The following is a 17,358-nucleotide window of genomic DNA, read 5'->3' as shown; positions in this document are numbered from 1 at the left end:
CTAGATCTCTAAAGTACATAAGGGTTTCAGACTTTCTCATGAACAAATAGGCTTTACTCACTAACCCAGAAATCTCACTCTTTCCCCTTTTATGAGGATACGGCACTTCAGGCCTGCGTGATAATCCTTCTGATGTGCTTCTTTTTCCTTTAGAAAGCTGAAAGAGGAGGAGGAGCAGCAGCGTGCCTTATCTTTGCCCTCCATCCCAAACCCTTTCCCAGAACTCTGCAGCCCCTCCAACTCACCCATCCTCAGCAACTCCTCCTTGGGTCCAGGCTCACCACGAGAAGGAGGTTCTCATGTAAGTGTGCCTATTTACCTTTCGGGATGGAGGGCGATCAGAACAGGGCTTCATTTTTGTCAGGGAACTGCCATCAGTGCCGGAGGGAGAGAGCAAAATCCAGAGGGATTCCAGAGAGCGTCCCGGGATTGGGAGAGGCAGCCCATCTTCTGGGGAAGAGAATCAGCGTAGCACCAGTGGAGAAGGGGGGCAGATGGGGGAAGCGGCGAGGCGGTCCCATGACTCCTTGCCGGGGACCAGTGGGGAGAGTAGAGGTCCTCCGCTGCCTACGCCCTCCTTGCGCAGAAGGCTTTCGTGCAGAGAGAGTAGGAGGAGACTAGGCGTCAAAGAGCTTCTTTGCTGGAAGACGTTTAAGAAACGCCCCCTGACGGATTCTGCCAGCGATTGAGACAGCCACGGGTGAGTGGCTGTCCGGACAGAAAAGGTTCACTCAGGCAACACAGCCAGGTGTTTGCACCGGCTTACGCACAAGCAACCCCTAGAACCACTACAATTTTGAAACAGGGTTTGCTAAGGCATGGTATAGAAGCTCTCTCTTTTGGTGGTGGTGGGGCGCTTGCACAGCCAGCTAGCTACATGTGAAATCAATGAGAGGGCCCCTGAGAATGTGCAGAGGATGTTTTCCTTTCCACAGTGAGACGGCAAACACCTTAGATGAAGGGCAGGGGCTTGTGGTTTTACAGAGGCTGTGCAAGGTTTGCCCAGAGATACGTTGTGCCCCCATCTCCTCCCCACCATGGGGTTCCTTTCAATACACAGACTTGAGTACAAAAACAGTACAAAACCCAACCTAAAAATGAAGAGAGTTAATGGTGACCGAAAGAGTTGAAGAACCCGTTGCCACTGTCTCTTGCTCCAATCCATTAGGGTAGGGCTCAGCCAGGCAAGGTTAACTACTTGCACCCCATCCCACAAAATCGCTAACTTCAGTTTTCAAAAACATATGTTTTGTAGAAAAACAAACAAACTGCACATAACTCGAAACTGGCAAAGTTGTTTCGAATTGCAAGAATCAGCAATATGAGAATCTTTGATTACCTTTCTCAAATGCAAAAGTAAATGTTTTCACACACAAATCATTTTGAACAATCTGTATAAAACTGTTCCCCTCAAAGGTCAGTACTGTGCCACTCCAAGGTCTGTGCCCTTGCCAGCTGCCTAAGTTGGCCTAATGATAACTCTGACCCTGGACTGCGCTGGAAAACATTCAGTAGGGTATAAGAGTTGTTGTTGTCGCTCCCCCACTCACACCATTTCCTCAATTGCACCCCCTTCTCTTCATTTCCATTTATTGCAAGCCTAGGCTGTGTGTATGTAGGTTCAGGGCCTCCCTCTCGGCCTTGTTGATGTGGTGCAAAGGAAAGGAAAGCAATACATTTGGCACCAGCTTGGCTGTAGGAGTTGCCGGGAGGAGGCATACAAGACACCATCCAACCACCTTAGGGACTCCAGATTTGTGTAGCCTTTTCTTCTCCCGAATATATCCCACAAGGCCATGGGTACTGATTTTTCCTCTCCAGAGAAAAGGAGTCGCAATGGAGGAAACACAACCTTTCCTTCCCATTCTTAACACAACCAGATTCTGTGGTAGGGGCAGCCAAATTAATTCTTGCTTTGGGTAGCAATCCTGTGCGAGCTGGCCTTGCATTAGGCTTTTCAGCCTCTTCTAAGAGCTGAGAATCAAACACTTGTCTGGTGTGATCTGCTGCTTTCCCCCAAACTATGGACAAGAAGAGCCAGAAAGTAAGAGTTAGAAATGAGGACTTGTGAGCTAACTGAGCACGATGGGGCAAGGCTGGTTCCCATGGGGACTGTTGCCAAGGTTTCAGGTTTTGTTTGGCTAGCCTCTGGGCCTCCTCCGGGAGCCTGTAATTATGGGACAGGAGGTCTCCAGCTGCCTGGCAAGTTTTTCAATCCACCTGATGCCTCTTGCAGTTTATATCAAAGGCCAACAGAGGTGCTTTTCACCTTCACCCAACAGTGAGGAAAACATGGATGTTCATTTTTGTGCACAGTATACAAAGGAGCTGATAGGAGACTAGAGAGCAAGACAAACAGGCAAACTGCTTCAGTGTTATCTCGCGGCTTTCCTGCGCTTGATGCATTTTCTTTAAAAAGAATCAATTTATGTATTTATGCGATTTAATATCCTGCCCTCCAGATCAGACTTGGGCTCTTACAACGGCTCATGATAAAGAACAACAAAAGAATAATAATAAAACCATGAAATTGCAGTAGAGCAAGAGAAGGCTTAAAAGAGCAGCAGCAATTTATCAGTGGACACCAATAGAAGATAATAGCTGTATATCTATACCCACTTCCTTCAGAGCAAACCCCATTGTACCAGGGTGAGAGAGCCAGGATGGTGTAGCAATTAGTGCATTGGGCTAGGACCTGCGAGTCTAGGGTTCAAATCCACGCTCAGCCAGGAAGCTCGCTGGGTAACTTTGGGCCCTTCACGTTCTCTCAATCTAACCTATTTTACACAGTTGCTGTGAGGATAAAATTGAGCAGGACCAAATTAATAACTTTTAAAAAGTTATTAGCTTCCTATTGGATGAATTGCGAAAGGCACAAAGGACCGTTGCAACCTTGCCATCTTCAGAGGAGCCATAAGAGTGATTACCAGCCTTTTCTCTGAAGAGCTCTCATCCATCCTTCTCTTTGGAGGCTCTCAGAATCTTTGCCAGTTTCCAGATTTACTGGCAGCCCAGCCTGAGATTACCGTTAAAGTGGAGATTGACAACAAACACTCCCTTGCCTTTCATCTGAAGACGGGGTGCCTACTGTTCATGGTGGGGCCTCCTAATCCTTCCCCTGGGATCCCAGCCAGGGTGCTGGTCAGGGAGCGGCGGGAGAGCATAGGTGTTTAAAGACCAATTACTTTCCCACAGTCTTCCCCAAGCAGGTCCGTTTTCCCCCTCCGCCATCTCAAAAGTGGCGTGCGTCAAGATACGAAGAGCTGCCGTAAGATTTAACACTGTGTAATTTTTTTAAAAAGAGGTGCCCAGATGCATAGTGAACAAGCAGCTTTCCAAAATACATAGTAAATTTCAAACCCAATCACTCTTGTCTCATCTCAGCCTGTGGAAATTCCTCCAGAACATTGAAGCAGCGTAGTTTGAGCCAGCCTAGATGGTAAATTAATCCAAAATCCAGCTTGGCTCCTCCTTTCCCATGTTCCTCCTGTACATGATTGATGGCTTTCAGTTGCAAGTTTCCATTCCAATGTAGCAGCCAGGTCAGTCTGGCCTTGGGTTATCTCCTTTTTCTGGAAAGAAAGCAACTGACCCTCGGGGACGTGCTGCCCTAACAGATGATAGGTCCTATTAGAAGTGTCTGGGTTGCGGAGTCCTTCCTTAAATGGAGCCCTTGGCCCATGCACTCGCATTGTTGGCATGCCGGCATAGCGACTTCAACCCGGCCACAAATCCCTCTTGCGCTAGCCACTGTGTCATGAGCAAGGTCCTGCTGCGTGGGTGATGCTTACACATGTTGGCTGAACCTTTAAGTCAGGCACTCACAAATGTTATTTGTCTACTGGGATATTGCAGGGGCATGAAAGTAGCACACGTACTCTCCTCAAGTAGCCTCTCCCAGTCCCCAAAATATCAGGATGGCTGCAGCTATTGTCACAGCAATGCATCAGCCCCGACAGGTGGGAAGAGGACCTGTATTGACTGGAAAAAATAAAGTCCTTTTCATGGCCCGGGGAGGCTGGTTGAAACAAGGGAGGAAAGAGCCAAGTGGTGACTTGTAAACCCTTCCACTCTGGCTTAGGTCAGGGGCAGGGGACCTTTTTCAGCTCAAGGGCTTAGGGAATGTGGCCTTGCGAGAGCCCCAAGAGTGAGATAAAGAGGCTTAGGGGGCTGCTTTTGGTCCCTAAGCCCATATCCCTCAATCGTCCCGCCACAACATCCTGGAATTAGAGAAGCCATTCCTGCCTCTGATTGGATCCCGGAATCTCCCATTTTGGCAGGCCTGAGTGTTAGCAATTCACTCCTCCCGTTGCTGATATGTGGCTGGATAGTCACATGTCACAGTTTACTTTCATGAGCTGGGAAAGTCTGAAGACGAAAGTTATGTCTTATCTCATCCGTTATGTTGTGCTGTTGTACTTGTTTCTTTCTCTCTCTGTCTGCTGCTGAAGAAGAAGAGAGCAGACGCCATTATGATCTGTCCTGTAAATATTGCTTAATAAATCCTTAGGATGCTCACATTCACGCTTCCAGTTGCCACTGCTAACTCTGCTGATTAATAGCATGCACAGGTCATCCGACCTGTGTCTCTGAGCACACCGGAATGAAGATTGATGTCCATTCTGGGGGAGCGTAACACCAGAGGACGCCCGGAGAGGATTGTCTCATACCAGGGCAGTGGGGCCCCCCAGGGCGTATTCAGACACTGAGGTTCTGCGCTCCTGAATTAGATGGAGGCAAAAAGAGGACCCAGTTTCTATACCTCTGAACAGAATCTAGACCTAAATGAATATTCATGTAGCCCCGGGCCTTTCGTTAGGAGCCAGCAAAAGCACCAGATTTCATTTAAAAACAAAGTTGGCTATTCCATTATTTGCCACCTTCCCCATGAAACGAGCTTAGAAAAAGGAAGAGGCGAATTCTGCAACAACAAGAACAGAAGGTTTTGGGCATCTTAAAAGCTTAACAGGTTGATTGTGGTGCAATGGAGTCAGCTTCATCAGGTGCATGTAGGGTTGCCCTGCGTCGGCAGGTGTGTCTGTGTCTATACACACACAGGTATAGAGGAAAGACATCGTAAACAGTGAGTCAAATGTGAAACGGCCAAGAAATGCAATAAGTACAGTTTGTGCCCACTCTAAAACAAACAACAAACCCTGCTGTGATTCAGAGAGATGTCTAGCCATGTAACTCCTCTGCCCCAGAAGGTCTGGGGAATCAATTGTTGCCTAATAATAGAAGAGGAGGCTTATTTTGAATAGCACGTATTTATGAAGCAATAGTAATGGAGAAAATGTATTTAAGATGTGCAGAGTGCATTTTCCCTTCACCATTAGATAACCATGCCTGGAATAGAGAGTTGGGCTGTATTTCAATAGACAGGATGTGGCACAGCTCCGATAACTCTCATTTAATAAATGTAGCACAGAGCCCTGTGATCTTGTCACACGCCACCCCAATCTCTGAGTGGGGGTTTCAGGCACTTCCCCGGGGTTCGTGCTTCCTTCAGAATGAGGCACAGCAGAGACTGTGGTGTCTTTAGGATATATGGTTTATTTACACACTCATATATACAACCTGAGCCTACCATGGAGGGGTTCACGGCATTAACACCCCAAAAGGGTATTGTTTCTCCCATAGCCACAGGCTTGGATTCAGACTTTTTTTTTATCTCTTGCTTTCCAGCTTGCTGCTTTGCTTCTATCTCTCAACACTGCAACTCTCTGCTCTCAATGCTGGCTTTTTCCTTCTAACTGCCTGGAGTTGAAGGAGGCGTCCCCTGCCCATTTGCCATCTCCCACAGAGCCCCTTCCTGTGTTCTCCTTAATGGCCCGTCACCCAGGCTATCATCTGCCTAGGAGGCTGACTTGGCTATTCCAAGAATGGGAAGCCTTCGTTTACTTTTAGCACATGCTGGATCCAGACTCACAACAATATGATTGTTGTCTTACTTGAGCAATTGGTTTGCTCCCTCTTGTGGAATAGTTGGGTTAAGGAGAGATAATCTCCAGCTGACTAAGAAAGTAAGATCATTGCTGTCAAAGGAGGTCAGTATCCTGTTTCCAATAGTAGCCAAAAGCAGATGCTTCAGGAGTTCCCGGTTCCCCACTCCTACTCTACAGCATGCAAGGGTTCTGTGGCAAATATTTGTGAGCACAAAATTCTTTTAATAGCTCTCCCCAATTCACTCCTTCCCCACCCCCCACAAACCTCACCATGTCTGTGACAGCAGTGTCTCATACTGAATGTACCTGACTTATAGAAATGACTCTAGGAACTGAGAACAGAGATATTGCATGTACTCTTGCCGTCTGTGAAAATCCATCCACTAAGGGTGTGCTTAACAACTATTTAAATAATTTATCTTTTAATAGTTGTTAAGCAACTTCCTGGATCAGACCAAGGGTCCATCTAGGCCAGCATCCTGCTTCCAACAGCAACCAGCCAGAGGTGCCCAGGATGTCCACAAGCAGGACATGAAAGCAAGGCAGTCTCCCTTTGCTATTTGTCTATCAAGGATAATGGCCCTTGCTAGACCTGTCCTAAGCCGTGTAAGCCACTGGCCATCCCCAGGGGATATGCTCATAGGTCTGAACCATCCTTCAGCATTTTTGCTTCTCTCCCTCCCCTCTTAACCTCTGCTCGCTTTCTCCCAGTGTGGTGTAGTGGTTAAGAGTGGTAGTCTTGTAATCTGGTGAACCGGGTTCACGTCTCCGCTCCTCCACATGCAGCTGCTGGGTGACCTTGGGCCAGTCACACTTCTCTGAAGTTCTCACTCACCTCACAAAGTGTTTGTTGTGGGGGAGGAAGGGAAAGGAGAATGTTAGCCGCTTTGAGACTCCTTAGGGTAGTGATAAAGCGGGATATCAAATCCAAACTCTTCTTCTTCCCCACCCCACAGGTAGTGAAGGTCTACAGTGAAGATGGCACTTGCCGCTCGCTGGAGGTCACAGCAGGGGCCACGGCTCGTCACGTCTGTGAGATGCTCGTCCAGAAGACTCACGCTTTGCATGATGAGTGCTGGTCCCTAGTGGAGGTCTATCAGCACTTGGCTCTAGGTAAGGAACGGAGGGGTCTCCTTAAAGCCAGGATTGAGAGGGCCAGGCTGCCTATGTTTGTGTGCATAAACATGTGCTCTCTCACACACATTTATTATTAGAGGGCATTATGACAGAGTTAGGATCAGGGATGTGGAAGAATCAGCGGCAATGGGAAGAGAAATTGCCCATGTTTGTTTATTCGTCCCATGCCCAGAACGGAAATGAATCCAAGGAATGCTATCAGTATTAGTGGTTGTTGTTTTCAGTCCAGAAACAATGCATAATTGTATGTGATTGATGGTATTCCCCTTTCTGGTTGGCATTGTGTTTACTTTGCAACAGTGTAATAATAACTGCAAAACATTTCACCACAGTGGTCAGTGAGAAAGGGCAATGAAGTTTTTTTTTATCAGAAGGTGAACTGCAGCAGAACAGAAACAAACTGCTTGTGATGAATACGGGGTGGAACGGACACACATTCTTTTTCTGTGTGCAAGGAATGTTATAGTAACTAGCATGCTTCATACCCTTTACTAGAGCTGTTCTCCATATTGGTTGAGCATGGAATAGAAATGAGCTGCTAAAGAGGTTCTTAAACCCAAATTGCATTTATGTTTCAATCTCTCTCTGCTCTTATTTTGCCAGAGCGATGCCTGGAAGATCATGAGTCGGTGGTGGAGGTTCAGGCCACGTGGCCTGTTGGGGGTGACAGCAGGTTTGTCTTCCGGAAGAACTACGCCAAGTATGAGCTGTTCAAGAGCTCGCCAGTAAGTGGAATGGACCATAAAGCCAGGAGGGGAGGCAATTCTTTCCTCCCAGCATTAAATGGAAGCTTCCTGATCCTCTGCTTTAAAAAAAAACACACCACCCTAATTCCACATCTGTTAGCTTGTATGAAATGAAATTGTAGCACCTGCCAGTTTTGATTAGTAAACGTTTTGTGTTTCACTTTAGAAGCCAAAACTCAGTTTCTGCAAAACCTTTAGGTTTTACTACATTATTATTATTTATTGAATTTATATACCGCCCTATACCTGGGGGTTCACAGAATAAAATCAAGATATAAAAACCACAAAATACATCATAAAAGTAAAAACAACAACCCAATAGCCCCCCTCCCCCCAAAACACAAAAACATATTTCTGCATTACTTGAATTTATATCACTGGTTGTAAGGTACAACAGAAACCTTTTTTTATTTTAGTTTTCAAATATGAAACATATCTTATTATACCAAGTGATAATGTAAAAAGTACACGACATTTTATTTTTTGGGATGTTCTGCTTCACAACTACAAAAATAGTGTTTCTATATATTCGGCCAAACAAACTCAGAAACTCTATTCAGACCTTCCTACATTGCTGAAGAAGCACAGGGACATGTGCTTCAACCTCCCCACCTTATTTATTTTTTTGTAACAAAGTTTTTCATTTTCATCTTTTCAACAGTTTGGTTGCGTCAAGATATATCTATGTTTACATTAGAGCACACGACGTCAACAATTATGTAAAAATAAAAATAAAACAACTATAAACACTCAAATAAAAGTTTCAGAATATATTAACTACGTTGTGTCAAAGTGTGTATCCCCAAATGAAATGCAGCCACGAAATGATGTATAGTGACGTGTATTGCTTAGATTGGTGGCCATCAATAACCATTAGAAATTATATAACTTTATAGGGAGGGAGGAGGGAGAGGACAGCAACTTTTTGCTTCCTACTTACCCTCCCTTTAGGATCTTAGGCCAGGGAGCATGTTATTTGGATACTGAATCTTTATCTGTGTTATATTAGGTGTTCTAGAGTTATCAGCATTATAGAATGGGTGCAAGAAAATTTTAAAGAGAGGGAGAGAAACAACTTGAAGCAAAAATAGAGCACGTCTTGGCAGTTTCTCTCTCTCTCTCTCTGCAGTTATGAGGATAATAAACTTCTCCTTATTTTTACCTTTAAAAAAATAGCATTGAGAGCATTCCCCCTCTTTTGGCACTAGAAACACCAATACGTGACAGCTTACTATCCGAATGGTCTCTGTGTAGTTTTGGAAGGCTCACCCCTTTTCTTTTCTTTTCTTCTCCATTGCAGCAGTCACTGTTCCCCGAAGCCATGGTTTCCAGCTGCCTGGATGCAGCCAACAAGGGCATGTCCCATTCAGAACTTATACAGGTACAAAACCCACCTGCTTCCTTTCCTCTGCCCATTCAGACCTGCTCCCATTCCCAGGTCTTCATTTATTTCCAGAAGGATAAAGCACTGTTCTTGGGTGGCCATGCTCTTATGCCTAGCGCAATTCCACTGGGAAACACTAGGCCAGGGGTCAGCAAACTTTTTCAGCAGGTCCACTGTCCCTCAGACCTTGTGGGGGGCCGGACTATATTTTGGGGGAGAAAATGAACGAATTCCTGTGCCCCACAAATAACCCAGAGATGCATTTTAAATAAAAGCACACATTCTACACATGTGAAAACACCACACAGGCCTCACAAATAACTGAGAGATGCATTTTAAATAAAAGGACACATTCTACTCATGTAAAAACACCAGGCAGGCCCCACAAATAACCCAGAGATGCATTTTAAATAAAAGCACACATTCTACTCATGTAAAAACACACTGATTCCCAGACCGTCCGTGAGCTGGCTTGAGAAGGCGATTGTGCCAGATCAGGCCCCCAGGCCTTACTTTGCCTACCCATGCACTAGGCAGCCAGAAGATGTTGATGGGGTCTCCTGTATCCCCAGGGCTGCACTCCTGCACTCCTGAGTGTCTCCCACACAGCTGCACCCTAAACTGAAGGGCTAGTTATTGCTGCCAATGTGGACTGCCAGCAGCATTGGCGATACCAGTTGCCATCCTTTTTTTTTAACTGACTGCCTCTTTCAGAATGTGCTGAATTCAGGAAGCTGCCCCGAAATCCAAGGTTTCATGCACCTGAAAGAAGTTGGACGCAAAGTATGGAAAAGGTTTTACTTCTCCCTACGGCGCTCTGGGCTCTATTACTCAACCAAAGGCACATCAAAGGTAAGTGGTGTGCATTGTGTGGGTGGAAAGGTTGGTGTTTTAGTTCAGTCATCCAGTCCTGTTTGCAGCCTGTCAGGTCAATATTGCTGTGCTCTATTGGAAAGAACAGCAGCCGTCAAGGAGGCAGGAACGTCTGAACCACCTGGCAATTTAATTGAATAATGCAGACTCCAGCAGGTACCTTACTGCAGTCGGAAACGGCTGTGTGAAGCTTGATGTCAAGACCAATGGCTTAGGATGTGTTTTGCCAAAAGCTGAAAGTGCCATACAAACTGCAAACTACCGGAAGCAAAATTCATGCCCTTCCATTTTTCTTGGTATCTGCAGTTAAATAAATCTAAGTTATGCACCACAGAAAGAGAAATTATTGAACCTGAGTAGAATACTCAGTAATGATTTCCCCAACCCTTCACCCACCTTAGATCAATAATCCTTGCAACACCTTTGTAAGGCAGGCTTGTGTTATTTTCCCTATGTTACACATCGGGGGAAGGCACAGACTGAGAGATAGTGGCTTGTCTATGGTCACCTATTGAATTTAAGGCTGCGATGAGTTCTGAATTACTGACTTCTTTCTTATTCACAACGAATTTATATTAGTTAGTGCTGGGGTGAAGTATTTGGCCAAGTGATTTTTGCAAATGTCAAAGGGTGTCTGGGGGGGTTACGATATCCGTTGAAGATTGGATTCATCTTTGGAGGCCTGGCGAAGTTCAAGAATTTTTGTCTTAGGCATTAGTTGGCCGAGAGCTTTTTCTTTTTCAAAAAGCCTTGCACACCCTGGGGAAAAACCTTCCCACCCAGGAAAGAATGCCAGGGGAGTGGTGCTACGTCTTGACCTACCATTGTTCCTAAGGATGCTCTTAGATAAAAGACAACTGCCCTCTCAGTCAATGATGGCTTTGTTAAAAAAAGAGAGAGAGAGAAGAAAAGCCTTCTGCTACTTTGCATTTAAGCCAAGAAGAAAATTCTTTAACCCCCCCAGAAATTTGGCAAATATCCACTTCCCACATTCATGGAGGAATAATGGTCCTGGGAAAGAGGGGGAGTCCCTCCAGATGTGGCTGGGCTACAGTTTCTATTATCCCTGACTATGCTGGTTGGCGCTGATGGGAGTTGGAATCCTACAATATCTAGAGGGTATCGGGTCTCCTATCCCTGACCTATGCTAAATTCTGTGCTTGGCCTAGCACAGTGGTTTTCAACCAGTGTGCTGTGGCACGTAGTGTGCCTTGAATGATGGTCAGGGGTGCTGTGGGCCACACTGGTCTCTGTCCCTCTTTCTTTCCTTCCCTCCCTTTTCTAATACCCTCTCACGTCCCTGCTTCCCAAAGGCTTGCACAGCTATTTATCGCAGCAGCCCTGGCTATAAGCTCTGCAGGCGAATGGTGCCTCTGGGAGGCACCTCTCTTTGGGGTGGGGGCAGCTCAGAGACCAGGGGTGGCAGCTGCCCAGAGAATTCCCAGGGAGAGGGGAGAGGAAAGGAGGCAGAGGGAACCCTCCACAAGGGAGAGTGTTTGAAAAAGGGCGAGAAGCTGCCAGCTCTGCAGGCAAGGGGTGACATAGCTGGGCTCCTGAGCTCCACAGGAGTGCCACAGAAAGAATGTAGTTGGTTAAGGGAGCCATGGACTCAAAAAGGTTGTCCTAGTGTAATCCGGATGCTAAATTCTTCTTTTAGGCTTATGTGACCACACATATACAGAACATACCTGGTACCTACCTCAGCAGACAGCTGAGAAGTCAGAGGTTGGGTAGACCCTCATGCTGTGGAGCATAGCATCACACTTTACAGTGGACACTCAGGTTGCGAACATGATCCGTGAGGGAGGCACGTTCGCAACCCGCAGCGCCGCGTCTGCGGAAACATGGGTCGCAATTCGGAGCTTCTGAGCATGCGCAAAGTGTGGTTTAGTGCTTCTGCGCACTGAAACCCGGAAGTAACCCGTTCCGCTAATTCCGGGTTCGGCGCGGTGCGCAACCGGAAAATGTGCAACTTGAAACGTCTGTAACCTGAGGTATGACTGTATCTGTTTTTGATCTTCCTCGTGCCAGGACCCCCGACATCTACAATATTGTGTCGACATAAACGAATCCAATATCTACTACATCACCCAAGGCAAAAAGCAGTACAGCACCCCCACAGAATATGGCTTTTGCATCAAGGTAAGAAGGGTGAGAAGCACTCATTTAATAGGCACAAAGAGAAGTGCCTGGTGGTAATACAATAATATAGTGCGTTTAAAATACATCCCTGGTTAGAGCAAGCAATGAGATGTCTTGGACAGAATCCAGAATCAAACCTTACCACAGCCTTTCAAGATTATTAAGATACACACACATGCTGATTTTTAATCAATACAGTCAAATTCTGCCTACCCTGCACCCAAAAGTTTTAATCTTGACTATACACCAGTGTTTCACACAAGTGTGATAACTGAGGCACACTTATTTAGAAAATAACAATATTGGAGACACATGTCACTCTTACACCTGACAAAGCTTACTTTCAGTGTGTGTACATATATCTCTATCTCTCTGTCTATACCCACCATCCCAGGATCCCTCCCTCCTGTTTCTGCATGAATCACTTTTCTGGGCATGCCTCAAAATTGGAAAGAGGCAAATCCAGAGCACTAACTCATGCAGAGATGTGGCAGGTAGCGTCCCCCGAGGGCGGGTTATCTTGTTGTGCCCCATGTTGGGATTGATTGCTTTTCCAGCCAATCCCAGAGCAGAGAAGGGGCAGACAGAGCCCCAATGGAGGCTGATTAGAATAAAAGAAAGCCGGAACAGTAAATCAAAATAGCGAACTATGCAGAAATGCAGACTCGATGGATGCATACTTTTGGAGAATTTAATTCTTTAATCTCTTGATTTGGTTGTCCAGATGGGGAGTGGGTTCTGTGGGTCAGGGCTCATCCCTAGAGCAAGTGAGTTCTGACACCTTTCAAAAAATGGTTGGGTGGGGCAGTCTTTGACCATCATTTCATGTGCACAATTATTGCTCTTACCTCTGCAGCCATGCAAGGCGCGAAGTGGGGCCAAAGGCCTGAAGCTCTTCTGCAGCGAAGACGAGCAAAGTCGCACATGCTGGATGGCTGCCTTCCGCCTCTTTAAGGTACAGGGAACTCTTCTAAAATATGACGTGCATAGAAGATTCCTCCTTAATGCAAAGAGCCACTTTAAAGGAATGGTTTTCATCAGGATTGCAGAATAAGAAGGAATAGTTATGCTCCTTGCTCCTTGTCTGTTACAAATACAGAGGTGCAGGTGGCACAGTGGTCTAAACCACTGAGCCTCTTCGGCTTGCCGATCAGAATGTCGACGGTTCGAATCCCCACGACGGGGTGAGCTCCTATTGCTCTGTCCCAGCTCCAGTTCGAAAGCACACCAGTGCAAGTAGATAAATAGGTACCGCTAGCCACATGACCCAGAAAGCTGTCTGTGGACAATCGCCAGCTCCTTTACCCTGAAAGCGAGATGAGTGTCACAACCCCAGAGTTGCCTTTGACTGGACTTAACCATCCAGGGGCCCTTTACCATTTTTTTACCTTGCTACAAATACTAATTAGCCTGCAAACTGCAAAGTTACTATTTGCACTTTTAAAACCCCCCCAAAAAACTGTACATGTTAAATTAAAAGAACCATTTAATGTCCCATCAAGTTTGACTCTGGATTGGGATTTGAACTTTGACATACCGATGTTCAGACCCAGTTCACTACATCTGTAGTCTTCAAACTGCATATTCTGACAATTTCTGAGGATGTGTGGACTTCGCGGAGAACGCGGTTTCCTGGTGTGGGGAAGGGGAACAAGTTTTTGACCAGAGTTCATTTGCAGTTTGCAGCCACAGAGAGGTCCTAGTTGGTTTCAGTTTGCACAGAGCAACAGGGAGATCTGAAAGATCCCAGTTTGTGCTCCACATGAATTTAGTGTGCACCCTAGAATATGCCCCAGATATCCTTGCAACATTCAGGGGTTCTAGGAGTGATGCCTCAGACTCCTCCTAAACATGTTGGTGTGGAAAGAGTTCCCTGTGGTACAGTTAAACCTTGGCTCCCAAACATCCCCGTTAACATACGTTTTGGCTCCCGAATGCCAAAAACCCGGAAGTAAGTGTTCTGGTTTTCAATGTTTTTTGGAAGCCAGATGTCCAACGCGGCTTCCGCTTGACTGCAGAAAGCTCCTGTAGCCAAGCAGAAGCCGCACCTTGGTCGTCAAACTTTTTGGAAGCCAAATGGGCTTCCAGAACAGATTAAGTTTGACAACCGAGGTTTGACTGTAGAAAGTTTGAAAATCATGGTGCTACATGGGGTGACCTGCAGCGATGGTTGCCTCATGGGAAATGTAGTCTCTTGGTTCAAATATTGGCATGATTACTGTACAAGTATGCTTCTTCCTTGACTTAGAGAGCAATCCTTTACATATCTGCGCAAAAGTTTCACGGAGTTCAGTAAGGGTTTATCCCTGGTAAGAGATGCAGTCTCAAAGAGGGGGTTTTTGGGTTGTTTTTTTAAAGAATCCCTCAAATATTTCCCAGTATGTAGTGTTGCACCCAGCTCTAGCAAATAGTAAATGTCAAGGTCACTACCTAGAATATTGATCATGCTGGGCTGATGCTGACAGGTTTGCCTACCTCACAGATACCAATAGCTATTCTCCTTTCCGTAGTATGGCATACAGCTCTACAGAAACTACCAACAGTGTCAAGCACGGCAAAGAGAAACAGCGTGGATCGGGCCTGTACCCCTGGTAAGCTCCCTGCTATGACGGTGTTTCAGAGATTTTCATTATCAGTGGATAAAGGCAAACATAATGTCTGTAGAGTAAGGATGGACACACCTCCCTGTCAATTTCCGTTTCTGATTTTTCCAGTCCTAAGTTTCCTTCCACATCCGCTTGGAAATTGGTTTCAAAAGCCTGCACACAAATTCGGACACTGCACATTTGGACATATTTTTGCTTAAGATGTGCAATTTTGCTTTAGATATGTGTTTTTCCTAACAGTTTTTCCCAATACAAAACATTTTTGTATGTTGCTTTCACTAATATGTGGGGGGTTTTTCCCTGCACTTTCCCTGATGGATGCATTCTTATACACTTGAGCATTTGCCTTGGGCCTTTTAGGCTACATAAGAATATCTCCTGCCAGGAGCTAATTTGGTGTGCCAATAGAGGGCAACCCCAACGTTCAGCCCCAGAGGATCCCTGTCTGCTTTGTGGTACTTTATGATCCTTAAATTCAACTATGAGCTGTCAGTAATAACCACTCTGCACCAAGACATGACAGCAAAAGAAGGCACTTAATCTGAAATACACTCCCATTGGAGACTCCCCAGGATTGCAAGCTTTCCCCCTCCCCCACTGGAAATAGAAGGATTTATTTATTTTAAATGGCAGGTTATGTTCTTCTATTTCAGGTATTATTAAGTTGCTTTTCACTGGCTCCTGTACATGTGTTTTTGACTCTGTCATTACCTGGCCCGGAGATATTCATCAGGACTTGATTAAGCACATCATTTTAGAAACTGAATTGCAATTTGCATGCTGCCATTCGGGACCTACTATTATTGTAGAGATCTGTTGCTGAACCCTTTCTAAAAAACAATCCCATAGCGGAGCGTGTCGGATAACACCTTGGTGGCCATGGACTTCTCGGGTTGTACGGGCCGGGTGATTGAGAATCCCAATGAGGTCCTGTCGGTCGCGTTGGAGGAGGCTCAGGCGTGGAGGGTGAGTCTGCTGTTTGGTTCCTACTTAGAGATCACAGGGAGCCTGGCGGTCAGTTGGGGAATGGGGATCACTACGCTGGGCGTCTTTATTGAAGCAGGTATTACATGGGGCTGTCTCTTAAACTCCACAGTTTGAGCTCCAGCCATGTGGAGAGCCTAAACAGGGCTGCCTTCAGATGTCTTCTAAAAGTCTGGTAGTTGTTGTTCTCTTTGACAACTGGTGGGAGGGCCTTCCACAGGCCAGGTGCCACTACCGAGAAGGCTCTCTGCCTGGTTCCCTGTAACTTGGCTTCTTGAAGTGAGGGAACCGCCAGAAGGCCCTTGGCACTGGACCTCAGTGTCTGGGCAGAACGATGGGGGTGGAGACGCTCCTTCAGGTATACTGGGCCGAGACTCTTTAGGGCTTTAAAGGTCAGCACCAGTACTCTTTGTTCTTTGTGCTGCAGCAGATTGCTGGCACGACCACCCGTCAATTCAGAATTTAACATAAACGTATTGCTATTTTTTTTGGGGGGGCACCCCTATATGGAACAGGGAAATGATAATTAACATGGCAAGCTTAACATACCTGAAACAACCTCTACTGTTTTCCCCACCACACTTCAGAAGAAGACGACGCACCGATACAGCCTGCCGACCCCGTTCCAGAGCTCCTCGTTCAGTGCTGGTGAGTACTGGGGGACCCTGGGCGCTGCCTTGTGCTCCAACCACTTGGAGCTGCTGCCTTCAGCTCCAAGCAGCACAGTATCACCTACAACTGACGGGCGGCAATTCCCCAGACAGGCCATCTCCCCAGTCCTACCTGGAAATGCCAAGGATTGAAGCTGCACAATTCTGCTCTAAATCCCAGCGGGCATTTTAGCTGATTTCTGGTTTTTATAACTGATTTTTTAATTTTTAATTGAATTTCTTGCACACAGCTTTAGAGAGGATTGTAATTAAGTGACAGACTTTTTTTTTTAAAAAAAATTGCCTAATTTAGCATTTCCTATAAAGGGGCCAAGCTTTGTGGGGCTCATCTGAAGCCAGGCTACAGCTTGCATCTGACTGTGTCACCATCTATAAATTCCATTGCATGAAATGTTGAACATGTGAAGGGGCAGGCTGGATAAGTGTGTCTCTGTGCATGTGCAGATTTATATGGTTTCATCTGAGCCACAGCATAGCGCCAAGACCCAATGCTGGCTCATATTAAGTGATAGGAAGGGGTACGCAAGGCTGCCGAGGATGTAAATGCTGCCTTGCTCTATCTGCCAGTGCCAAATAATCCTGGCCAGCCCCACATGTCTAGGATGAAAGGATGGGTTTTCCAGTTACTTTGAACCCCAGCAGCCCTCATTGCGGAGACTAGGGGTTGCAATTGCAACAAATACATTCTTAACACTCCAGTCAAGGCTGAATTTCTGAAAGCTCTTTCCATTCCTCCCACAGCCATCCACAGAACCCAGCCATGGTTCCATGGACACATTTCTAGAGAAGACACCCAGCGCCTTATCGTTCAGCAGGGACTGGTGGATGGGTAGGCTGCTTGCTACATCTCTCCAATGCACAACGCTTGTG

General features: G+C 46.2%; 1 protein-coding gene across 7 annotated transcripts in view; it reads left to right on the top strand.

Annotated features, from left to right (window-relative positions):
- The window catches only part of GRB7 (growth factor receptor bound protein 7), an 83,688-nt gene that overhangs the window by 62,124 nt on the left and 4,206 nt on the right, over positions 1-17,358 (top strand). For all 7 annotated transcript variants that reach the window (XM_080978299.1, XM_080978298.1, XM_080978295.1 and 4 more), the window contains 11 exons: positions 154-301; positions 6,902-7,058; positions 7,686-7,807; positions 9,129-9,209; positions 9,927-10,064; positions 12,117-12,227; positions 13,084-13,182; positions 14,738-14,818; positions 15,683-15,799; positions 16,405-16,465; positions 17,230-17,317. In XM_080978299.1, the coding sequence (XP_080834425.1) occupies positions 154-301; positions 6,902-7,058; positions 7,686-7,807; positions 9,129-9,209; positions 9,927-10,064; positions 12,117-12,227; positions 13,084-13,182; positions 14,738-14,818; positions 15,683-15,799; positions 16,405-16,465; positions 17,230-17,317 (1,203 nt within the window). The remainder of the gene's footprint in view (positions 1-153; positions 302-6,901; positions 7,059-7,685; positions 7,808-9,128; positions 9,210-9,926; positions 10,065-12,116; positions 12,228-13,083; positions 13,183-14,737; positions 14,819-15,682; positions 15,800-16,404; positions 16,466-17,229; positions 17,318-17,358) is intronic.

This window comes from Podarcis pityusensis (genome assembly GCF_964106645.2).
Source record: "Podarcis pityusensis genome assembly, chromosome: 13".
Classification (NCBI taxonomy): domain Eukaryota; kingdom Metazoa; phylum Chordata; class Lepidosauria; order Squamata; family Lacertidae; genus Podarcis; species Podarcis pityusensis.
This window is presented reverse-complemented; position numbering and strand designations above follow the sequence as displayed.